Consider the following 23,269-nt stretch of genomic DNA (forward strand, 5'->3'; position numbering starts at 1 on the left):
GCTGATGAATTTTCAGCAGCAGTGACCAACCCCGAGACTTGTTATAATATCCCATTGAGGACGGGGGTTAGAGTGGAGACCCTTCCCTTGCAGAGAGGGCAGTAATTTGTCCTCACTGGACTAACTGCTCACTCTGGACTTGGATTCTCCAGACCAGACACACGTTTCATGACCTTCCCAAATTGCCTTATTCACTATCATTTGTTTCCCGGCAACAATGCTTTTCGCCAGAGTTCAGTTACAGTGGTGTGTGTGAGGCAATAGACCTAGGCTCACAGAATTTCTAGTCTTATAACATCTACCCATCACCTGAAACGTAAGGCCTGAGGGCAGGGTGGAATGGGCTACTCAACACTCAATTAACTGTGCCAGCAGAGAAGTCCTTTTAGAGGCTGAGACGCCTCCCTGCAGGATGCTGTGTGTGTTATCACCCAGCGACCAGTAGATGGCGATCTTTCTCCAAAAGTCAGAAAAAAGGGACCAAGGGGTGAAAGTGGGAGGGATGCCCGTTACCATGTCCCTTCTAATGAAGCAGGCACCATGATGGAATCTACTTTCTGGAAGGGTGTCAAGCATCTAGCCTCAGGAGTCAGCAGGGACAGAGCGCAGCATTCAGGGCCCAAAAGCAATGGTACAAGCTGTACTGTGGGTACCCAGCAGAGGCTGCAGTGGGTCATTGTGACAACAGCCCTGTCATGTCAGTCGGATGGTGTTCCTCGTTGAGTAGCCACCCAGACTAATTTCCTGCCCTCTTGAACACCTTAATATATTTTTTCAATGAACTCCTTTTCTGCTAAACTACCTAGAGTATATTCTGTCGATTGCAGCTGGAGACCCTGCCCCACACACCTGGGTTACTAAAGCCCACTCCTGTCCTCCAGGCACCGCCCATCTCATTCTCAGTAGGATGTTCACATCTGTTTTGCATTTATCCTTTTGCCGAATTTTCCAGGTCTGTTTTATATTCTTTGCCACCTCCCACCCAAAATTGCTTTTAATGTGTTGGCCTCTCAAAGATGTTGAACGATACAGTCTTTCATTCTGTGCCTAAGCCTTACTTGAATCTTTAGGAGAAAAAAATGTGTGAAGGTGGACATCTTTGTGTGTGTAACCAAGATGCAGCAAATGGCAGGTAGAAAATGTGTTTCTTCATGGACTTGAATGACAGTGGTAGACATACTAAAAGGCAGTGGTTCTAATTACCTTTGTGTACTTGGCAGAATTAAATCATGGTTTCAGTGTCTGCTAAAATAGCTTTAATATCAAATGCACAAGACGATAAAGCTTTTTGAGAATTTTCCAAAGTTTGAGGATATCTTCTAGTTGGAGTATTCTGTAGTACTTTTCCCCCTTTGGCACAGGGTGTGGCCACCAAGAACAGTTAATATTTCTTGGACTAAATTAAACTGGCTCCTATTAGAAGATAACAAATAGATGCCTGTGGATCTGAGGACAGTGAACCAAAGGGACACCCAGAGAGCCATGCGAGAGACAGACAGCTGTCAGGGGAGACACCTACTCTCTACATAACCTGGAAAACTAAGCCTCATCAGGGATTCAAAATATATTGATTTTTCAAGAGGAAACACTCACTTGGATATTAGGTAAATATGATCGTGCAAGGAGCTATGCAAGAAAGCTTTTGGACAAAAATTAGGTGAGATGCAAGGTCTTCACAGAAAAATCTTGGTAATACATCTTGAGTATTTTCACGCACGTTATACAAACACTACGTATTTTCAGAGTGTTTATAGCCTTTTCAATTCTCTTATTCTTTCGCTCATTCATTTGCTCCTTCATTCATTCGACTGCCAGGCATCTCTGGGAACGTGCTGCGTGTCAGGCTCTGGGGATGCTCGTTGGTAAAGCGGCCTTGCCTGAAATGCTGCTGGGACAGCTCTCTAGGTGAAGAGGCAGGCAGGGAGCAGGAGGGTGATAGCCAGAGGTCCCAGTGTATGACAGATAGGATTATCCCCGACCTCTGGAAATAGAGGGATGAAAGCACTCTCTGAAAAAGCTCGACAAAGAGAGAAAGGTGAACAGAGCCCAGGAAAGTATCTGAGAGTGAAAAAGAATGGATTTGTGGGGAGTTTTAAAAAAACAACTGAAAACATGCCTAGGTGTGGTTAGTTTTGTCTTTTAGTTACATCCTATGAATTTAACATGCTCAAGAAAATCAAGAATTTGAAGTGTCATTTTGCCACCTGAACGCCACAATCATTTAACATTGTCAGTTTTCATCAAGTTCCTTCAGCAAGTAACTGCCTTCTCAACTGTGTAACAAATGAGAGCAATTACAACGGGTCCACCCCCTGCCCACCCCCTGCCCATCCCCCTCCTCTTACACATTTTTTTTTCCTACCATTGAGTGGCCATCCTTCTAGCTGCCCTTCTGTGGCTCCTGCCCTTGATATGTCTACACTAGTTGAGGTTGGGCACCTTGGAAGAGTGCGCATAGTAACCACACATTCTGCCAGGGGGCCCCAAATGCCCAGCCCTGGCCTCTGGGTACTAACGTGATTCACTGGGCCAGAGGTTTTTTTGGTTTTGTTTTTCTGTAAGTCAGATGATATCACTCTCTTGCTCAAAACCCTCCAGTGATTTTCCATTTTCCTCAGAATAAAACCCAAAGTCTTGACCTGGCCCCTGGCACCCCTCTAACTTCATCTCTAACACACCCCCTTTCATTCTGGCCCCTTGCTGACGCTGGAATGTTGCAAAGCTCTGTCCCATTTCAGGCCTTTGGACTTGCTGGCCCTCTCCCTGGACACTTCCCCGTACACCTACACAGCTCAGGCTCTCTGCTCAAAGGCCCGTGTATGAGCACGGCCATCCCTGGCCTCCCAACCTAAGCCGCCCACCACGGCACCCTTCACGCCTGGTCTCCTAGCCACTCCTCCGTTTCTCTTCATGTGGCTGACACGCTTGCCTGCTGGCTGTCTCCCAGCCGTTACAAGGGCCCCTCCATAAAGGCAGTGGCCTCTCTGATTTGCTCACAGTTTATCCCCTGTACTGAAGTCAGTCTCTGACACACACTAGGCACTCAGTGTAGATTTGGTAAATGAAGGCCCACGTGAAGATTCCCTTCCGTAGTCATCTGCCAACCAGACGAACAGAGCCAGAAAGGCCCCGGATGCTAGAGCAAGTTCCCCCTCACCCTAACCAAATCCATGCCCTCCAAAAAAGAAAAAAATGTTCGACAGTTATTCCCCGCAGGGAAATTTTTTCCCCCGTTTTCCCTTTGTGACACTCGAACGCATGGAGTCATGCGGCACAGAGCAAGCTGCTCCGTCGTCACTAGGTAGAAGCCTGACATTTTCTGTGACACCCTTCTTGATTACGTAGGCGTATCACAGCCCCGCAGGCTGATCGCTTTTAAAAATAATGAAATTGTACGAAATTTCACCCTAACCCATGACATTCTTCACTCCTCCGGCTCCCACAGTATCTGTTGTGTTGTTTTGTTTGTTCGTTTTGACAAGGTTGTGAGAAGAGGGCGTCCACTTGTCCCGCCCTGCACGGCGCCACGCGACTCTCAGCCCCTCAGCCCATCCCACTCCAGCTCACCCACATTCTTCCCTCTCCTTCACTTCAGTTCTCTTGAAAACCATTTCCCACTCCTGTGAACCTTCTTTGAGCTGTCACTTGATTTGGAAAATTCTTTGTTTAAGAACTGGTTCATCCTTCAAATCAATACTGCATTAATCACTCGTTTTCTCCCCCAGATTACCTTTCACACTTGGCTTAGTTTCCATTCCCGAGTCCACTTTATCTGAGAAACATGGTGGCATGAGAGCGATTTACTGTATTCACAGCAGAGACATATAAAGCAGAGGCTTATGCTCCATCGACAGGTTTGCAGGAATACAGATACCTACTTTGGCGACCTCGAAACCGCATTAGCTAACCTGCTGGGGGAGATTAGACACCTCTCCAGAGACTGGCTGAGAGATCCTGGGTTAATACTCAGAGTCTCAGTTTCCTCTGTTGTCAACAGGATGACAATCCGAGCCTCCATATACCTCCCAAGGCTGTCTTGAGGTTTGGTTTGGTTTGGTTTTGAAGTCACCATACAGCGACCAACCTCTCCAAGAGAAAATAGAAAATGAAGTACTCTCCTTGATTCATAATAAAAAACTTGTAGGATATCCTTATTTGACTCAACATCAGATGGCTTTACGTTATTGTCTGTGTAATTTCCATGCCCTATTTTCAAAATCAGTTCGCATTCAACTTGGATAAGTAAAAGTTTATAGAGGTATTCAAAGTATTTTGTGGGCTTCTCAAAAGTGTGGTTATTGAAAACATCCCTGGAAATCACATCAGCTCATGGATGTGTCCAGAAGTTCAGTAGAGATGACTGGCTTTCAGGACCACACATCAAGATGGCCACAAAACAAGGACTAAGATTCATGAGTCTCTGAGTTCCTATACTATCTCTAACCATATAGCCTCCTTTTTGAGTAGTTGCTTTTATTTAATAATTTTTAAAAAGCCATCAGGAATGCTTTCACAGGACAAAGGAAGGAGGACCTGCCCACTTAAATATTAATCTTTGAGCCATCCTGACATGGGAATTTCTCAAAATGTTCTGTCGGGGGGAGTGCCAAGAAGGTAATTAAAATTGCTGTCATACCTTTAGGCTACTGCAGGGGACAGTGTCTGCTGAAGGTCACTCATGTAAGGAGAGGTTCCCTGCTTATAAAAATTCTGACATTCTTTACAGAATTACGAAGGGCAGTGTGTGCTCCGGTTTAGAAATGCAGCAGCTTGATTAAAAACTGCAGAGCAATAATTTCCAAGGGGAACCATGAAAAACGTGGGGGATGGTGAACCTATGTAGACGTATAAAATTTTGAAAAATAAGCTCAGATGTGGTTAAAAGTGCACGATAGGGGTTTGTGCTGGGTTTCGGGTAGGTTATGTGGATGTCATGTGGAAAAGTGGAAAGAGAAATGACTTTGGAGTGAGCAGGCCAGAATCCAAACCTTGGCTCGGCTACTTGGTACCTTAGGGAAGGTGATTTAACCTCTAGGAGCCTTAGTTTCTCCATCTATAAAGTAGAGGCTATAAAACCAAGATAAGGTTTGTAAGGAACACGGCCTGGAACAGTCCCTGAGGAAACTCAGTCCGTCCCTTCAGCGTCTCATCCATGTCGAGAGACAGAACTGGAGAGGACTTGAGAATCAGAGCTTTCTTTTCCGCTTCTCATTTATATCTAACATTTACAAGACTGAAGGAGACCTAGGAATTGGTAGGAACGGGACTCCAGCACCAGGCTCTTAGGATCAAGTGCTTTGAAAGTGGGAAGTGGTTTTCTGAGCACCTGAGAGGGTCCAGAACTAACAAATGGAAACCAGGGCTTAGGGAGAGATGAGAAAACCTCAACAATTCATGCAGGTGTCTGGGTCCCTTTTGTCCTCCTATGCTGAACAGCTTCGATCGGCGTGATGAGCTGTGACGGGTTTCACGTGTGGGGAATGAGTGTGAAGCCCGCTGGCGCCACAGCTGGGTGAATTTCAGTCCTGGCGCGGCCAGATCCCTAAAGCAAGTCTAGAAGTGCTCATCACAGTCAACTTGATTGACAGGCAAAGCCATGAGGGTAAAAATAAATGGCGTTTTATAATTCAAGAACTAAACATCCTGAGCGTGACAGCTGTCTGTGATTGTGAGGGACTTATTGTGTTCTGAGGGCATCGTCAGTGGGGTCCCAGGCCCTTCTCGCCAGGATCTAGTGGAGCCTCCATGAACCCCCGATCAAGCAGTGCTTCCATGCATTTCCCAGAACCCCCAGAGGATGTCACTCCACATCTATGCAGCTGTTGAAGGAATTTACCTCTACGGTCCTGTGTAGATTTAGAACGTTTCCTAAAGAGCCTGATGGTACAGTTCATCCATCCTCACAAACCCACACTCAAGGTGGTGGCGTCATCCGAGTTTTGGCCATCCAGAATGAGCAGATGACGGGGCAGTGGTCTGTGCATTTTGTGAATGTCAGTAATGCCAGACCTAAGACATGATGGAAACTTAAGGAAAGCAGGCCAATAGTCTCTGAGGTAGGATTTAAGCTGGGGGTGGCCAGGGCGTGACATCTGCCTTACCATTCACTCACAATCACTATATCCTTTCCTCTGTGGCTGGACTGAAATCTTCCCAATCACCACTAATTGATCAAGTTCACACTCAGACTGAATCCTATTTGCCAACCCTGGTATAGGCAGCTTCTGGAGAACAACTAGAAACCAAAGAGGAAGAGGCTGGCCATTGGATCACTTAGAGAGAAGGCGCATTAGGGTCATTGGACCGTATTCTCAACTACGGCTTTTCAATCCTGGGCTCCACTCAGTTAAGGATTTATCCTAACCTAGGTGCCATCCTAGGTGACACTGGGTTTGCCATAAAACTTTGTGTTTTTTTCTTTTTTTCAAATTATGGTATCCCCTTTTTGATACAAGAACCATAATTTCCTTAGTAAATAACCTAACTCTCAAAATTACTTAGTTGTCATCCTTGATAATGTCCCTTCTTTCCCCGCTCCGTCCACTTCACCAGCACACCTCAATTCCATCTCTAAAATATATCCGCCCACTTCTATCTTCCTCGCCATAGTCGTGGCCACCATCACGTCTCCTGGACTCCAGCAACACCCCCTCCTCAACGGGCTTCTCCACCTCCAGTCTTGCCTTCTTCTAATCCATTCTCCATCCAGCGACAACACTGACATCGTTAAAGTAGAAATCAGATCCCATTGTTGTCCTTTAAAGACTCTCGTTGCTTTCCATTGCCAGAATGAAACCCAGTCTCCTTATGGAGGCCAGCCGGGCTCTGGCTATCCTGGAAATCTCGCCTACACCACTGCTCCCTTTGGCTCTTGCCACTCCAGCCCATGGTCTTCTCTCATTTCCTGTCTGCAGAGAGGCCCTGACAAAAGACCATGTGTAACCCAAGGTCTTACACACAGCAGGCAATATTTTACAGTACATGCTGACAAGAGAAAAAAATAGGAAATAAAGACAGAAAAGTATCTTACTTTTTAGCCAACCAATTTGTTTTCCTCTTAAGGTTGCTATAAGAAGACATGTTCTATGAGGTTTTAGAACAATTAGAAATCTTGCTTTGAAGCATGGCAAAATATAGGTTGTATATGAAGAGGAAATATGTTGGATAGCCATGTTCCCAGTATGCAGTGGGGTGCCCTGAGTGTCTTCAAGCATTTGTGGTTGTCCTACAGCAAGGAGAACTTCTGGTCAAAGGACAGGGCCCTGGGGAAATTCAAATAATGCAATTTCAAAGGGTTAGGACTTCCCTGGTGGCGCAGTGGTTAAGAATCTGCCTGCCAATGCAGGGGACACGGGTTTGATCCCTGGTCCGGGAAGATCCCACATGCCGCAGAGCAACTAAGCCCGTGCACCACAACTACTGAGCCTGCACTCTAGAGCCCACGAGCCACAACTACTGAGCCCGTGCGCCACAGCTACTGAAGCCCGCGTGCCTAGAGCCCGTGCTCCACAACAAGAGAAGCCCACGCACCTAAACGAAGAGTAGCCCCTGCTCGCTGCAACTAGAGAAAGCCCACGCGTAGCAACAAAGACCCAATGCAGCCAAAAATTAAAACATAAATTAATTTTTAAAAATAAAATAAAATAAAATAAAATAAAAGGGTTCTTGGTCAGTATAGCGATTTGCTTTCAAAGGAAATCCTTTTTGAAGCACTCCCTTCAGAATTGCAATTAGAGATTTGAGACATATCGGCGCATAAATGGAACAGCTTTAAATTGAAGTGTAGAACAATATTGAGGTTACTAACATAATACTGTTTGAGCCATCAAATAAACATTCCACAGTATTTAGTTCATAACACATTTCAAGTTATATCTGTGTTAGTGTGTGTTAATAGTCCTTTTAATTGCCAAGCTAGATTCTCATTCCATTTAGCCTGTTATGCTACCGTTTATTTTTTCATGGGTTCCCTAAAATTGGTGGTAAGGGAGTCAGTTCTGTCCAGGGCAGCAGATAGTTTGTCTCTGTGACTCTGAATTCATGCATTTCTTCCACAAAGGTTTATGAGCACCTGTTGGGTTCCAGGACTAAACCCTGGAGACAAAACTCAACCAAGACACAGTTTACACCTTGCAGGAGTCTCTGATCCAGTTAGGGGTGAGCAGGTGATTAGCATGCAGAGTGTAACTGGGCAGGAAAGGGGTTAAAGCAGGGCAGTGTGCTCAAGCCTGGCTTCTAGGAGTGTTGTGTTGAAGCTGAGACACAAGGAAAAGTCAGCATGAGGCAGGAAGAGTAAGGGCAGGTGTCCCAACTCAGAGGAAACAGCCTGAGCAAAGACCTGGCGTCATTAGCATTCCACACGCACTGGCCTCCACTGGGTAGGTTATCTTGACCTTGTGGCCCGAGTCTCCAGGATCCCAGGTCCCTCTTCATTCTTAGCTCAGGTAACCTTAGGAACCAGGTTCCTTAGTTCGGGTGACTGAGGCGTACTCGTGCAGTACACCTTTGTGTTCTCAGATATCAGTTTCAACTGGGAAATCTTCGAGAGGCAAATGTATCCCCCACCACCACAAAAAAAAGTTAATAATGTACTTTTTATGTTACTGAGGATAGATTCAAATAAAATGATATGAAGTGAAATATACAAGCCAATGAAAACATAATTCAAAAGAAACTTATTTTTATAATTGGGTTGAACTACTTTAATCCGGGATTTATGAAATCATGTGGGGCTTGAAAGGGTGACTTGAATTTTTTACTTGTGTTGTACTGCATTTTACTAGAATAAGCTTCACAGGAGCAAGAACCTTGGTCTGTTTTGCTTCATGGATGTTTCCCAAGTGCCTAGAATACCACTTGGCACACAGTAGGAATTCAATAAATATTTGTTGAAAGGTACAAGGACTTTTATGGAGAAATTACATTCTGGGTAAGTTTCCTACATCCTGGACCCTTGATTATCAAGGGTCCACGGTGCTGTAAAGGAGGGGGTAGAGTTCCCTTGGAGTGGGCAGCAATGTTCTAACATTGCAAATAAACCAAAAATGACATTGGTTAAAGGAGGGGCCTATGGGGCCTATGGTTATCTCATCAAGGATTTGGGTAGAGCTCTCTTTTTTGGTAAATGGTAAATGTTGTCTATATATGGCAGATGGACATGAGTCTTAGTCTATAATCTCAGGTGTCCTGTAAATCCATTTACTTTCTATTCAAAGTCCTTTCTTGTAGGTTTAGGGGGAATTAGCCCTCATTCATTACTGCGGACACACACACAGCTGTACCAATGTCCCTGGACCTTCCAAGGGTCAGACTGGCTGCCACTGAGAAGCCCATTATTCCAAGGCTTGGTCCTTCCCAGCCCATTGATTCTGCTGGTCTGAAACCATGGTTGGGTCATGAGAGCCACTGTACCAAGGGCCCCAGTATCTCTGGACACCCCATATAGCCATCCTTGCCGAGGTCCTGATAACCTCAAGAAATGCACGGACCCAGCTAATCACAGGACTGCCATCCTTTTTCTCTTTCCAGTCTCCAGGATGCCCTTCAGCACTTCTAGCCCACAAAGTCAGTCCTCTGGCCTGTCCTCCCTTCTGGACCCACTGCATCCTCGCTTCAAGGAGATCAGCTACCTCTGCCTTCTGCCCTGCAAAAAATGCCTAAGGCAAAAACAAAACAAAAAACAAAAAAAACCACAGCCTGGCTACAGGCACGCGACTAGAATTGGGACAGAGAAAACACAGGAAGAACAAACAGATTATCTCAACTAATTCTTCTGCTCATGCAGCACAGTGCAGCCGTTTCAATCACTCCTCATTCGCAAGCCAATTAAGAAAACACCCCTAAGAGAAGCCTAAGGACTGGGAACCAAATGCGAGACTGGCAACATTTACACTCTGTGAAATGTAAATAGAAAGCAAGGAAACTTGCTCTGAGCTCGCTTTGGCTGAAAGGCAGGGAAGCTCTGTTCTTGCCAACACACACTTGAATCCGAAGTGAACTCCCCTGGCTTCTGGGCAAATCTTTCTGGTGTGTGAACCCTTCAACCTTCTGTCATTCCGAGGCTCTCTTCCCCTCACACCCCCCTGGGAAGCTTCTCAGAGACTTCAAAAGTCACTCACTCAGACGCTGCTTTGGTGGTTGGAATATAAATGCTCAAAAGTCTTGACATCTTCTATGGGGAATCTTTAAAGAAAACTTCAAAGAAACAGCTCTCCTGCTTTGAAAAGTAATAAAGGAAAGTAATAAATGAAAATAATTGCTCCTTTCTATATGTCTCTGATCTCATCCAGAGGGATGGGTTTATTAAACAGGCCTGAGAGATTGCCAGGGAATACAGCCACAGGCCTTGGTGAGAGCTTGTGTGGTCACCGGGATCACCTAACCTCTTCCAAAAGGCTTATGTAACGATATGTGGACACCGTCACTTGGAAATCAGGCTTGATTTTTGGGTGGGGGTAGGTAGATTATCATTATCCTTTTACAAGTACCAAATCAGCCTTTATAATGAAGGGGAAAAAAGCATTTTTTATAAAATTAAAGTCTGAAGCACTGTTGTACTTCTGGTATAGCACCTTCCCTCTTTTACAGACCATCTTTCTCACACGTTGTGCGTAGCATACAGGATAATGACGGAGTTAAGAGGAAAGGCGTAGAAGTTAGCTAGTGCCCACCCTTCCATTTAAAGATAAAGAAATACCACGGAAGGGTTTTAATTTTGTCCTATACCCACGCATAGAAAAAAATGAAGCAAATGTTCTGAGTCTGCCCTTCAGCTTCATTATCAGTAAAATGGAATAAGAGTTACCTACCTGTATGGTCAGGCCACCCCAGATGGTTCTTCTCTCGCTCTCTGTACACTCTCCGCTCAACTCAACCAGTCCCTGTTTCACCTACACCCTTCTCACAGGAATGTGCTCGCCTCCTGACCCTCAGGCCAGAAGGGCTCCACCTGCTAGTTTATTAAAGGGAAACAAATGCCCTCGTGATAGTCTTAACCTGAGGGGCTGTGAGGGACTTGCCTCTGCTGCTGGTTTCCTTGGTAACTGATGAGCCAACCTGACATCAATTCCCCCTGTAAATGGGGGAATTCCTCCTTCTCCCCCAAGTAGCAGACTGCTGCCATGTCCTGCCTGCCGTCTATGGTGGCGTGTCGCTCCAGGACCTTTTGCTTCAGATGTGTAAGATCCCCTATCCAGTAAACAATTGATGTCTCTCGCGGTCTCTGGGCTCTTTCTTTGGTCTTGAGGCCGGGCATCCACAAGGCTTGCAGGCCTGAAGGGTGCAGCCCATCACTACCTCACAGAGCTTTTGAGAAGATTAAATGAAATTATACCTGGAAAAAAACAGAGCCCAGTTGCTGGCACACAGTAAGTGCTAAATAAATATTAGCTACCAAGGAGATACCTGTAGCTCTGACCCAGTACAGTGGCTCTAAATCCCAAATGCACATCAGAATTATGAGATATTTTTTTGAAAAATACTCAAGCCCAGGCCCAGCTGCAGACATTCTAAGTCAATTGGTCTGGGGTGGGGCCCAGTTCAGGTACAGTTGAAGATGATTAACCAGGTGATTGGATTTGCAGCCAAGGTTGAAACCCACTGGGGTAGGAGGTCCAAGGATAAGGCCAGAGACTGTGAATCCTTATCAGTGGCTAAATACCAGGCAGATGGTAAACAGAGACGAAGAGGGAGAGAAGAAAACTCAAAATGCTATCGTAAGGTTTTAAAAGAAGCTTGGAAAATGATATCTATCGTCAAGAGCATCTGTGTGATTGCTACAAGAGATAAATAAAAATGACCAACCTAACTGAGATGAAGCAAGTCTCTTAAAAACAAAGAGTTCTCACCTGTCCGAATGGCTAGGGAGACCTACTGCCACGGCTGAAAGACAGGAAAACACACCCAGATTAACAAGGGGGCAGTCATTTAATGCAGAAATCCAGTTAACATAAAGAGACAGGTCGAACGACAGATAGGACTTCTAACAATACTGCATAGCATTACAGGTTAGCTCTTCCATGGTTGATCTGTTTCTCTTATGATTTTGATTCCAGTACAAAGATGGAGAAGAGACTTCAATTAAAAATAAATAAGGCAACAGAAGAATCTTCCTGTGACAAAAAAACATCCACAAATAATGCACAAATATTTGGTGCTGACACAACAAGACACCATTAGGACAAGTTCTGAAGGTGCTGCATTAAATTTAACAAGCATGGTACAATGACAAGAAAATTATACTCGCTTTGTCATGAATCCTTTTGCGAATAGAAATGACTCTCGGGTAATTGTTATGTACAAACTTTCTGAAATAAATGGCAATCAGACACATTTTTCCATCGCGGTTTCCTCTTTTTCTAAACCCAGAAACGTTCCATGGCACTGCTCCCTACTCTTCACAGTCAAAGCATAAATAGTCATTAAAGCACTTGAATCCACAGTAGTCTTGTCCTTAGAAAGGTATGGAGGTTTTGCGTGATTTGACATCAGTCATCCAGAAGGGGCTGGCAGGCAACAGGCTGGAATGTAAAAGACCGATTTTGTGCTTGGGATCGTGACTCAAACTCTGCTCCGTCCCCTTCCAGGGTCGTCCGCACTGTGGACGGGCCACCAAGCAGTGGACTTGAGTGTGGACAGTCATACCGTGGAGTCCCTGCCGGACTTTAGATGTGCAATCTTGGTCCGGCTAATAAATGGGTAAGCGATGCAGAGACCTCCAGCTGCCACAATAAAGCCTAAACTGCACCAGGCACAAAAGATAGACCAGCTGTAGCCGTGTTCCACATCATCAGGCAGGCTATAAATTAGCTTCGGGAGCCGGTTCAAATCATAGGAGATGCTGGCGGCGTAAGTGCAGAGGGAAATGGTGCAAAATATTCCTATAAATAATACAAAGAGAGCAGGGTGATGGGTTACAGTTTTGCCTGCTACAAGGCAAATGCCAGACAGGCTTTCGTGAACATCAGATCAACAGATGAGATGACGAATCCAAATTAATAAAGGATTGACAATTCTTTCACTTGAGTTACTTCATTCAACAAACATTGGCAAAACCTTTATGTGCCAGACTGTATGCTAGGTTCTGGAGATACAGGAGTGAAAAAGACGGGAAAATTCTGATAACTTGAATTATTCAGAATTATCTCAATTAAATTGGTATGTATATTTGAATTTATTTTTTTAATTCTTAAAAACAACGTAGTAGAAATTTTAATTATTTTTAAGGAAAAAAAATCTATAATCACTCAAACCTAATACAAACAATTTTCATTTCCCTTTGTTCTATACCTGAGTTGACACAGTTTTAGATAGTTGCAATCATCATACCAAGTCTTTCTTTTTCAATTACCATTATCATTAGTATTTATCATGTTGCCTGATAATATCTTAAATGAATTTTTACAAGTTTTTTTTTTAAGGCACAGAGCCTGGCACATTCTAGGGCCTCAAAAATCTTTTTTTTTTTAATGAATGGATAAAAAGATTTTAAATCATATAAATTAAATCCAGGATGTTGGAATTGTCGTAAAATAGCTGACATCATATATAGGAGATCTATAATTCAACCACTCAGAATGCAGGTAATTTAGGTAGCCTAAGGAAAATGAACAGACCCAAAATTATACTTTTTTATACCAACACGTTATATATAATTGTCCTTTCAGAACACTAAGATCAGCATTCTGATAAAAATGCTTCAAAAAGCCCAAAACACAGGACTTTTACTACTCAAGGATGTAGATGCTTCTATTTCATCACAGTGGACCCCCAAGGCTGCTCCTTTTGGGTGGGCATGGGATCACAATGAGGCAGTTGCTGAGCTGTTAAGGTGGGTAATAAATACAAAAACTGGCACCCAGTCAAGTATCAGAATGTTCCATTCGGTTCCAAGTTCTACACATTTCTTTTTCATACTTTGCTTCATCCCTGTGTACAATGGAGTTTACAACCATTTGCTGAAAAATTGCTTTGGGAACCTTAGGGATCTATGCAGCATCTCCATAGGAAACAGAGACACAAGAATTGGGAACTGAAAGGAGAGGGCTACAAGTAACAGATCTCCACACCCCTTTTTAATAGAACTTTGGGTATCAGAAATATTAGCAGAAAAACAAACTCAGAGCAGGCAGCAATTGGGAGGAAACAAAGATCACCTTAATGCCATTGTTTTTTCCTTAACGTCATTTTTAAGTGCTAGAATTCTGCCTGCACTCAAATCACGTAAGAACACATTGCCTGAATCCTTTTCCAAGTGTGCATTTAGAAATGTTTTAAATTAAAAGGACACTTGATCTGAGGTGATTTGATCTCTCCTACTCTTTACCTCATTCTACTTTTAGCCTCTAAAGTGATTCTGTTTTTCTAAAAAGGATAAAATCTTGTTTTCTGACTTCTTGCTCCAAATTATTATGGTAAACACATCATTTTTTGAGCTCTCCCAAGAAAGATCATGATGGAAATAATTCTTTCATAAAGGAATGGCACAGTCAATAACAGAATACTCCTCTGCTTTTTTCAAACCTTGTGAACAGCAAATGTTCTTACATCTACATGAATGCTTTCACTGGCCAAAACAAAGACGGTGTTTATATATAACAAGGTCCTTCTAATGAATGCTGGTAATAGAACAATAAGGCAGTTAGAAAAATCTGATCTCTGGAGTATCAAGAGGTAAAATAGAATAATAGAACAATAACCTGTTCACAGGAAAAACAACTCTTCTGCATTTAACTGTCTGCACACAGCTGAATACCTAAAAGTGAAGCTGTTTACAAGTAACGTAGTTTTAATGACCTCTGAAAGCTTGAATTCAAACTAAGACTCTTAAGCATAATTTCGTGTCCAAATGCATTGGGCTGGGATGCAGGGACTATGTATTCTGGTCCCCAGGTCTACATCTAATCACTGTGTGACCTTGAAATTACCTAATCTCTCTGAGCTTCATCTAGGGGAAAAAAAATGGGGGATTTGGTGCCTGAAGTCCCTTGCAGTGTCAAATTTCTGTGACTCTGTTATTCCATAATATGGCATTGAGCAAGGACATTTCCCAAAATTTCCTAGTGAATCTAGTACTTGGTATTATGCAGCTAAATAAAAAATTGAATGTCATGGATTTTTCTTTCTGCACATACTCTTTTTGATTTTATACTAAACACTGATTTTATTAGCACCTCTCCCCTGCCAACTCCATAAAATTGCTTTTGGTGCAATGAATTTTAGCATAACAACACCAGTTCATACTGAATAGAAAAAGATAAGAAAAACCTAACCTGAGGATTTAACCTCAGGATGACTTTCTATGCCCTGAGTGTCATGAGTAGTTGTGCTTTCCCAGGGCACTTAGTTTGTGCTTACCTCATGGACACTGTGAATGATGTCACTAATAGAATGTCTTTCTTTGACCGAGTTGCCAGAGAGCTGAAACTCCCCTAAAGCTAAATTAGTGGCCCCCCAGGGGCAAAAACTGGGGATTTCATGGCATGCTTTTTGGCTACTAATCTCACCCTTGGATCCATCTTGCCCTGCAAACCTGATTGCTCCTTTGTCTTATTTGTATTCCTTATTTGTATTTATTTTATCTTGAAATATTATATACATCTCTATGCCACTTAAGTTCTTTTAGGATTAGGGCATCGCCAAACCTTGATGAAAACCTGCTTTATTTCCTTCTGCCTTTACTCTCTCAGCTGAGATGGAGGGGTGGAGGAGGTTACGTGAGCCCATAAATATGCCTGATGCCTGCCCCTCCCCTTCCCACAAATGTCCCCAGAGACTGCTCTCCAAGGACGTTTTTTCTCCCTCCAAGATGCTCTTGAAGTAGTTCTGAGTGAGAGAAAAGCAAAGATGAACCAAAGAGCATATCTAAGAATTTCCCCTTTCTGGACCCTCACATACCTAAGGAAGTTTGCAAATACAGAGCTGCCATAGCTGTTATCTGTGGGATGGGCAGGACTGTTTGATTATTACAGAGAAATGTAGGGAGAGGAGACAAAGCAGTGTTTCCAATGTATGCAACTAGCTTTTGTAAAAGAGGCCTAACCCATTCAAGATATCTTAATAAGGGGAAAGAAGAACCCTTCTAACTTTGAAGACACTAAGGAAAAGTGTTTAAAGGATGAAGACATCTTTGTTGTAGCTAGATTAGTAGTCATTGGTCAATTTTGATCCTGCCGAATTCTATTTTAGTTCCATATGCATGTCTTAGAGTCCTCATGTGTATTAGTTTGCTCGGGCTGCCTTAACAAAGTAGCAGCAGACTGGATGGCTGAAACAACAGAAATTTACTTTATATCACAATTCTGGAGGCTAAAACTCTGAGATCAAGGTCCTAGCAGGGTTGGTTTCTTCCAAGGCTTCCCTCTTTAGCTTAAAGATGCTGGTCTTCTCCCTGTGCCTTCACAGTCTTCCCTCTGTAACTATCTGTGCCCAAGTTTCCTCTTCTTTATAAGGACACCAATCATATTGGATTACGGCCCACCCTAATGACCTTGTTTAGTTTAATCACCTCTTTAAAGACCCTGTCTCCAAATACAGTCACATTCTGAGGTTCTTGGGGCTAGAACTTCAACATATGAATGGCAGGGCGGGGGGGGGGGGGGGGGGGGCACACAATTCAGTGGATAACATTGTGTGCGTGTGTGTGTGTGTGTGTATGTGTGTGTGTGTGTGTGTGTGTGAGAGAGAGTTTATGCGTATGGTCAATGTATGAAGCATATTTCCATCCCTTTTACAGGCCTAAGCAAGATTTTACTATTTTAAGTGTTATTTAATCAGTTATTAAAGAATTATTTATAAGCATCTACTATGTTCCAGACCCAGTTCTGATTATCTTAGAGGTAGTTAAGTTGAATGAGTTCTTGATGGCCACAGCCATCATTGCTTTGACGCTGATGTGATCAGGAACCCCAAGTGTTCTTTCCACTCACTTTCCAGCATGCATATCAGGGAAAAGGAGTAGAGACCCCTGGACTTCCTGTAAGTTCCACATGGAGCCTAATAGCACTGAAGACATGGAGCGTGCAAAACCTGCTGAAGAAAACCGAGCTCTGCAATACAGTGAGTTCCACACACCTAAGAACCACTTCATCCTAAATTACCTCCTGTAGGATTTACCTAGATGGCAAGTTATTTCAGACAATGTTGCTTTCTTGTCAGTAGCAATCTAGTTAATGCAAGATATGGGATGAGGGCATGGAAAGATAAGGTACCAGCCTTGCATTTCAAAAGTTCAAAATCTAATGGTCATTCCTGAAAAGCCACGAGGAGAGAGGTCACCTCTCCTCCCTTCTTCTCTTAGACATTTCCTTCCCTTTCCCTTCTCCCCTGACCAGCCACGAGTTCCCTTGGGCTACCGCCACTGATACTCTTCAGCCCAGCTGGTGGCGCTAGGGTAGAGGGGTTTGTAAGTCCCAAACTCAGTCCTGGCTACTGCTGGTAGCATCTTCAAAAGGGTGAGTACTTACTTGTTCTGAAGAGCGCTGTATGCAGCGACTTTTCTTATAAAATATTAAAAGGTGTTCCGCCAAAGTCCTTAATTAGAAGATACAGTGATATCACAGAATTACAAGACCGGAAAGGATATTTTTGGACCAGAAGGGAAATAAAGTTATGCTGCCATCCCAGATCATCAACCTAGTTTCCTTCCCTAAACTTCATGGTGCCCATGGCCAGCTGGTATGGTGTAGTTAGGGTAATGGCCCACTCTTTTGGCCATCCTCTTTTGATGTGCTTGAAAGGCGGAAAGGAGTGGAAGTTGCTTCACCCTGGTTAGCCTGCTTGATAAATAACATAGCTGCAACGCCCAAAGACATAAACATTGATTTTTCTTTTTTTCACTCCTTCAAAAGATGGCCTGCCCATCATTCTGGCCTCTTTGCAATTCCAGAAAAGAACCGCCTCACGCTACTTTTCACACAGATTGCTCAAAAAGCCATTGCTAAGTTGCCTTAACTAAATGACTGGGCAGGACTAATAGAGACAGACAACACTTTTTAAAAAAATCAAATACACGACCCACAATCTGCAATTAACTAAATCCGAAAAACATCCGATCTTTTTCCGAAAGATTGCAGCAATCTCACTGATTGGCAAATTTGGCCTGACGTGACATAGGCTATTTATAGTCCTATTGATCCCACCTAGTGTGAATATTCATGTGTTTGGCAGCAGAAATGTTAATGTATACTTGATTTCATACCCTGCTCAGGGTGTTAGATAATATAGAATACATGCGCTATATTACCTTTCTAAAATAAAACTTAAAAATCCTGAATTCCAGGGACTTCCCTGGTGGTGCCGTGGTTAAGAGTCCACCTGCCAGTGCAGGGGACACGGGTTCAAGCCCTGGTCCGGGAAGATCCCACATGCCATGGAACAACTAGGCCTGTGCGCCACAACTACTGAGCCTGCGTGCCACAACTACTGAAGCCCACGCGCCTAGAGCCTGTGCTCTGCAACAAGAGAGGCCACCGCAATGAGAAGCCCACGCACCACGACAAAGAGTAGCCCCCACTCTCCACAACTAGAGAAAGCCCGCGCTCAACAACAAAGACCCAAGGCAGCCAAAAATAAATAAAATAAATTAAAAAAAAAAATCCTGAATTCCAAACTGCACCTGGTCCCAAGGGCTTCAGATACGGCATTAAGGACCTGGAGTTTTAGGTCATAATCAGTGGATACCCTAGAGGATTCAATACACCTACAGAGAAGTCTTTGTTTTAATTTGAATGTACTGAAGCAAAACAATGGGTGGCCTAGCGTGGGTATTACCGGTCCCTGAGCTTTGCTGGGGCAGCCTGGACTGTCTCTTCTTTCTCTACTGTCCCGAAGGCCCTGCCTCGTCGGCAGTGGCCACTCAGGGCACAGCCTATGAAGGGGAATGGAGGCCCCCATCAAGGGAGGACCAAGCTTTATCCAATTTTTGAGACTCCCAGTATATTAAAAGGTAATTAAAACCCTACTACGGAGACATAAAAATTGTATTTAAAAAATATTTGCATTGAATAAATTAACCTTTTAAAATATTTATATTTCTAACAAATGATAATCATCATCCTAGCACAACAGCAATAATGCATCATTTAAAGCTGATGGAAATACTCACTCGCAGTGCCTGAAGGCACTGTGGTCTGGTAAAGGGCAGCCCCTCACTGTTGGATCATGAGTCTTACTTATTCCCTTAGTCCTCTGGGTATGCCTCTGTGACAGTGTGTGTGTAACTTCAGAGGACATGAGGTCAAAAGGCTACATTTGAGGCTCTGTGCCCCTGGCCCTGCTGGAGGACCCCTTGAGAGGCCCCAGGGAATTAGGGATGGGAAGTGACAGTCAGCACCCCGCTGCTCCGCGTGTGGGTAATCAAGAGCTGTCAGTATGCAATAAGGCATAAGGAGAGAGATTGTTTCCAGGTTTCCATTTTAACATCTCAAACTGTCACATCACTAATGATCTTCATTGAAGGTTTGGCTAATAAATTCAGGTAGAGAATGAAGATGCCAGCGCCTTAGAAGAGGCTAAGTTTAGCATCAAAAATCTGTGGGGTGATGCCGACTGCTGAAGACACGTCTGCTTCATTAATATCAATTCTTTTAACCCTTATTTGCTCTCATCTCCTGCTGCTACGTGGGAAGGTCCTACAGTTAATTTATCTCATGCAATGGATTAACATAGTTATCTCGGTGTTTACAAAGGAAATGGAAAGGGATTATTTGTAGTAGCAAAAATGAAACAAACCTCCCTAAATCCCACAGTAAGGGAACACAACGTGGCAAATCTACTGCACGGAAGAACATGCAGCTATTAAAAGCTATTAAAAACCGAACACAGAACAATATAAGGCCACCGGGAATGCTTACGGTAGGATGCTAAACGGAAGCCCAGAAAACGAAATATTCAATACTTTCCATGTGATGATGGTGGCAAACATTTTTTCTTTCCTTTTTTTTTTTGTTGTTGTTTTTTTCTTTTAAATTTTTATTTTGAAATAATTGTAGATTCACATGCAGTTGAAAGAGAGAACACAGTGAGATCCTGTATACCCTTCACCCAATTTCTCCGAATAGTAACGTCTTGCACAACTCTAGTATAATAGCACAACCAGGAAACTTACGATGATACAACCCATCCACCTTATTCCGATTTCACCATTTTTACATGCACTCACTCACTTGTGTGTGTGTGCACTTCGTTCTACGGAATGTCACCACGTGTGCAGATTATGTGGTCACCATCACAGTCCAGACACAGGCCATTTCCGTCACAAGGATGCCCTGAGCTACCCTTTTAGAACCACAGCCACTTCTCTCCCTTTTGTTGTTGTTTTTAGTGAGACAAAGACTTGGGCAAGATTTGGTCCAGGATAAGGAAAATATTTTAACAACTAATTTTTCAGATGGCGAGATCTATAAGTGGGTTTTCCCTTTATTCCAAAAAAAACATGTTGTTTGGGCAATCAAAAGCAAAAAAAAAAAAAAAAAAAAAAAGCCAGTGTTATGTGGTAGGTCTGTCCACCCTTCCGGACTGGTCATCAAACTTCAAGTTTATAAGTTTAGGGTGTTTTGGGGTTGCAATGGGTTTTTGCTACTGTGGCTATTGTTCTGCTTGTTTTGTTTTTAACAGTTGCACAGGGACTTTTGATGATAAATCCTGCTGAGCCCTGAGCCAGTCTGGCCCAGAGTTACACAGATGGCTCAGGAATGAGGGCTGAGCAGGGGAAGGTGGGGCTGGCTTAGGAAACTCAGCTCCTAGCTCTCCTCTGAGCCAACGCAAGACTGAACTCCCACCCTCCTTTCATTTAAAACCAAACCAGCCCCTCTGCCTCCCAAGAAATGCTCACTGAGCCTGACTTTTATGGTCCTGTGATTTATTTTCATGCCAACAATTGTTTGATATCTAAGAGCGTCCTAAATTATTCATGCATTACCCACATTACAAGGGTCCTTTAAAAACTACTACTACTGAGGCTTTTGTCTGGCCCTCAGCTCCTTTCATTTTCCTGAGGATGCTATGTGGGGCCTTTCCAGGGCTGGGGGGTCGTGAATACTTCTTTGATGTATATGAGGACAAGAGTTAGAAAAATGGGGGCCCAACTAATAAAGGAAGGGAAGAAAATGGGGGGAGATATTTCATGACCATTAAGCTTAAAGAAATCCCCTGGGCAGCACAGGCCTCTCTGATTCTTTGACACCCTCACCTGTTCATTCTACACCCTGGAATTTTTTTTTTTTTAATATTTATTCATTTATTTATTTGGCTGTGTTGGGTCTTCGCTGCTGCGTGCAGGCTCTTAGTTGTGGCATGCGGGATCTAGTTCCCTGACCAGAGATCGAACCTGGACCCCCTGCATTGGGAGCGTGGAGTCTTAACTGCTGGACCACCAGGGAAGTCCCTACACTTTGGATTTTAATGAATCCTTTAGGCAGGCACCCTCCCAATGGCTGGTCTTGAAGGTTCAAATCCTCCTCCAAAACCTCAGAAACTAGAATTTTAGCCTCCCTGGGCTACAGTCCTGCAGCCTCTGTGTATTCACCCAAGTCTGGAAAACTTAAGTTGGTTTTCTGCTAAGAATTATTCAAGGGCCAGGTGACTTCTGAATGTTCTGTCGGGATGCTTACAATGATCACCCGTTATTCCAGGTCACTGCCGGTTACAGCGCCGTCTCATGGGGTCGGAAAGGGGCCGACAGGACTTAGAAGGAAGGAAGGACCTCTGTCTGTGAATTGGGTTACAGAAGCTCACTGGTGGACCAATCAGAAGGCAAAGCACCACCTACCTGTCAGCCCTGAAAGACAGAGAAAATGGTGCCAGTCACCAAGGGGTGCCGCAGCCTCCAGGGAACACGGGCTTGAGTGAGTGACCGTGACAGCGAGCAGTGCCGGAAACCCCAGTCGTGGTCGCTTGAGTAACAGAACTCCAGAGAAGCAGAAATAAGCTTATTCAAAACGGCTGCACATCTAGAGTACTGTTACCCCTGATGCTCTGCGTACTTTGTGAAACTGTTAACTTGGCATTCACTAATCACAGACACGATTTTCTGGGAAGAAGCAGGAGGAAAGATTTCCTCCCCGCAGCCACCTTCAGTCAATTTCAGCCATCAACTCAGCTGCTGACTCCTTCTTAGACAAAAATGTTCTTCACCCGACAATCGAAAAGACCATAGTCGTGTCTCCACACACCCCCTTCCAATCTCCTGATTTAACAGCAAGTTACGCCTCGGCGTAAAACCTTCTGGTGGCTTCCACCACCCTTAGATTAAAATCCAAGCCACTGCCTGCTTCTCCACCTCATGGGATGCTGTCCTTTCCTTCCCTGCTCTCCGGCCACACTGGTCTCTCTGTGGCTCGAAACACATACGTCAAGCCATCCCTGCCTTAGGCCTTGGCACCGTTCCTTCCTCTGCCCGCAGCGCCCTCCCTATGTGGAAGAGGGTCCCCTACGCCACCTCGTTTATCTTCCTCACAGCTTTTATCGCTATCACAAATTATTATTTGTGTCTCCCCACAACAGAAAGGGAGAAGGATTTTGTCTGCCTTCATCATTATGTGTCTTTAGTATGTAGAGAAGTGCCTGGTCCATAGTAAGTCCTCACAAAATATCTGTGGAGTGAAATGAATGAATGTTTTGTGTGTAAAAATGACACCAATGACTCCATCATTAAGAAACAGACTTTGAGTTGACCTTCAGCCCAGAGGCATGGGCTGTGCTGAGCTATCACCCTCTCCTGGAGGGCTCCTGAGAAGCAATGGCCCATGTTTGCCAAGAGTCCACGCCAGGGTTAGGGGCACAATAGGAAAGAATGGGACAGAAAAATCAGACCTGCCTCATATGGAGATTAAACCCAAGACATTTCCATCTAACCTTGTAACGGGCCACAGTGGGGAAATCAGGGCTGCGTTTTTAACACTGTTGTTTTCTTTAAATTCTGTATTGCCCACCAAAGCCAAATGACCTTTTGGTTGCTTTTCTCACAAGTGAAAACAAAATTAATGGAGAGATAACAAAGTGAAGCTAGCTGCCTGCAGAGCGGCCTTTGCTTTTGCTGGGAGAGGTGTCAGAGGTGTTCTGCGTACCTGTCATGAGGAAAAGGAGTCCGGCCACATGCTGGGTCAGGCTTTCCTCCCAGAAGAAGCTGACCATGGCCACAATGCAGCCACAGAGCAGGACGGCCACAGCCATGCCCAGGAAGCCAGCAGTGATTCTTCTTAAATCTAATCTCAAAACACAAACATTCAAAATAATATGCAGAAGAAGGAGAGTTATTGAAAATTCGAGAATA

At 44.0% G+C, this 23,269-nt stretch overlaps 2 protein-coding genes across 9 annotated transcripts in view; one reads left to right on the top strand and one right to left on the bottom strand.

The window, feature by feature from the left end:
• The window catches only part of THUMPD2 (THUMP domain 2 tRNA and snRNA guanosine methyltransferase), a gene marked incomplete at its 3' end in the record, with an annotated part of 62,403 nt that extends 50,226 nt beyond the window's left edge, over positions 1-12,177 (top strand). The window contains exon 10 of one of the 2 annotated variants that reach the window (XM_082358233.1): positions 12,054-12,177. In XM_082358233.1, coding sequence (XP_082214359.1) covers positions 12,054-12,177 — 124 coding nt within the window. Of the gene's footprint in view, positions 1-9,528; positions 9,693-12,053 lie in introns of those variants that run through there. The other variant, XM_082358235.1, reaches the window with a different exon arrangement.
• TMEM178A (transmembrane protein 178A) overlaps positions 11,907-23,269 on the bottom strand; it is a 251,528-nt gene continuing 240,165 nt past the window's right edge. For all 7 annotated transcript variants that reach the window (XM_082358328.1, XM_082358326.1, XM_082358329.1 and 4 more), the window contains 2 exons: positions 23,064-23,201; positions 11,907-12,878 (listed from right to left, as the gene is read on the bottom strand). In XM_082358328.1, coding sequence (XP_082214454.1) covers positions 12,637-12,878; positions 23,064-23,201 — 380 coding nt within the window. In that variant the 3' untranslated portion in view covers positions 11,907-12,636. The remainder of the gene's footprint in view (positions 12,879-23,063; positions 23,202-23,269) is intronic.

This window comes from Balaenoptera borealis (assembly GCF_965194805.1).
Source record: "Balaenoptera borealis genome assembly, chromosome: 15".
Lineage (NCBI taxonomy): Eukaryota > Metazoa > Chordata > Mammalia > Artiodactyla > Balaenopteridae > Balaenoptera > Balaenoptera borealis.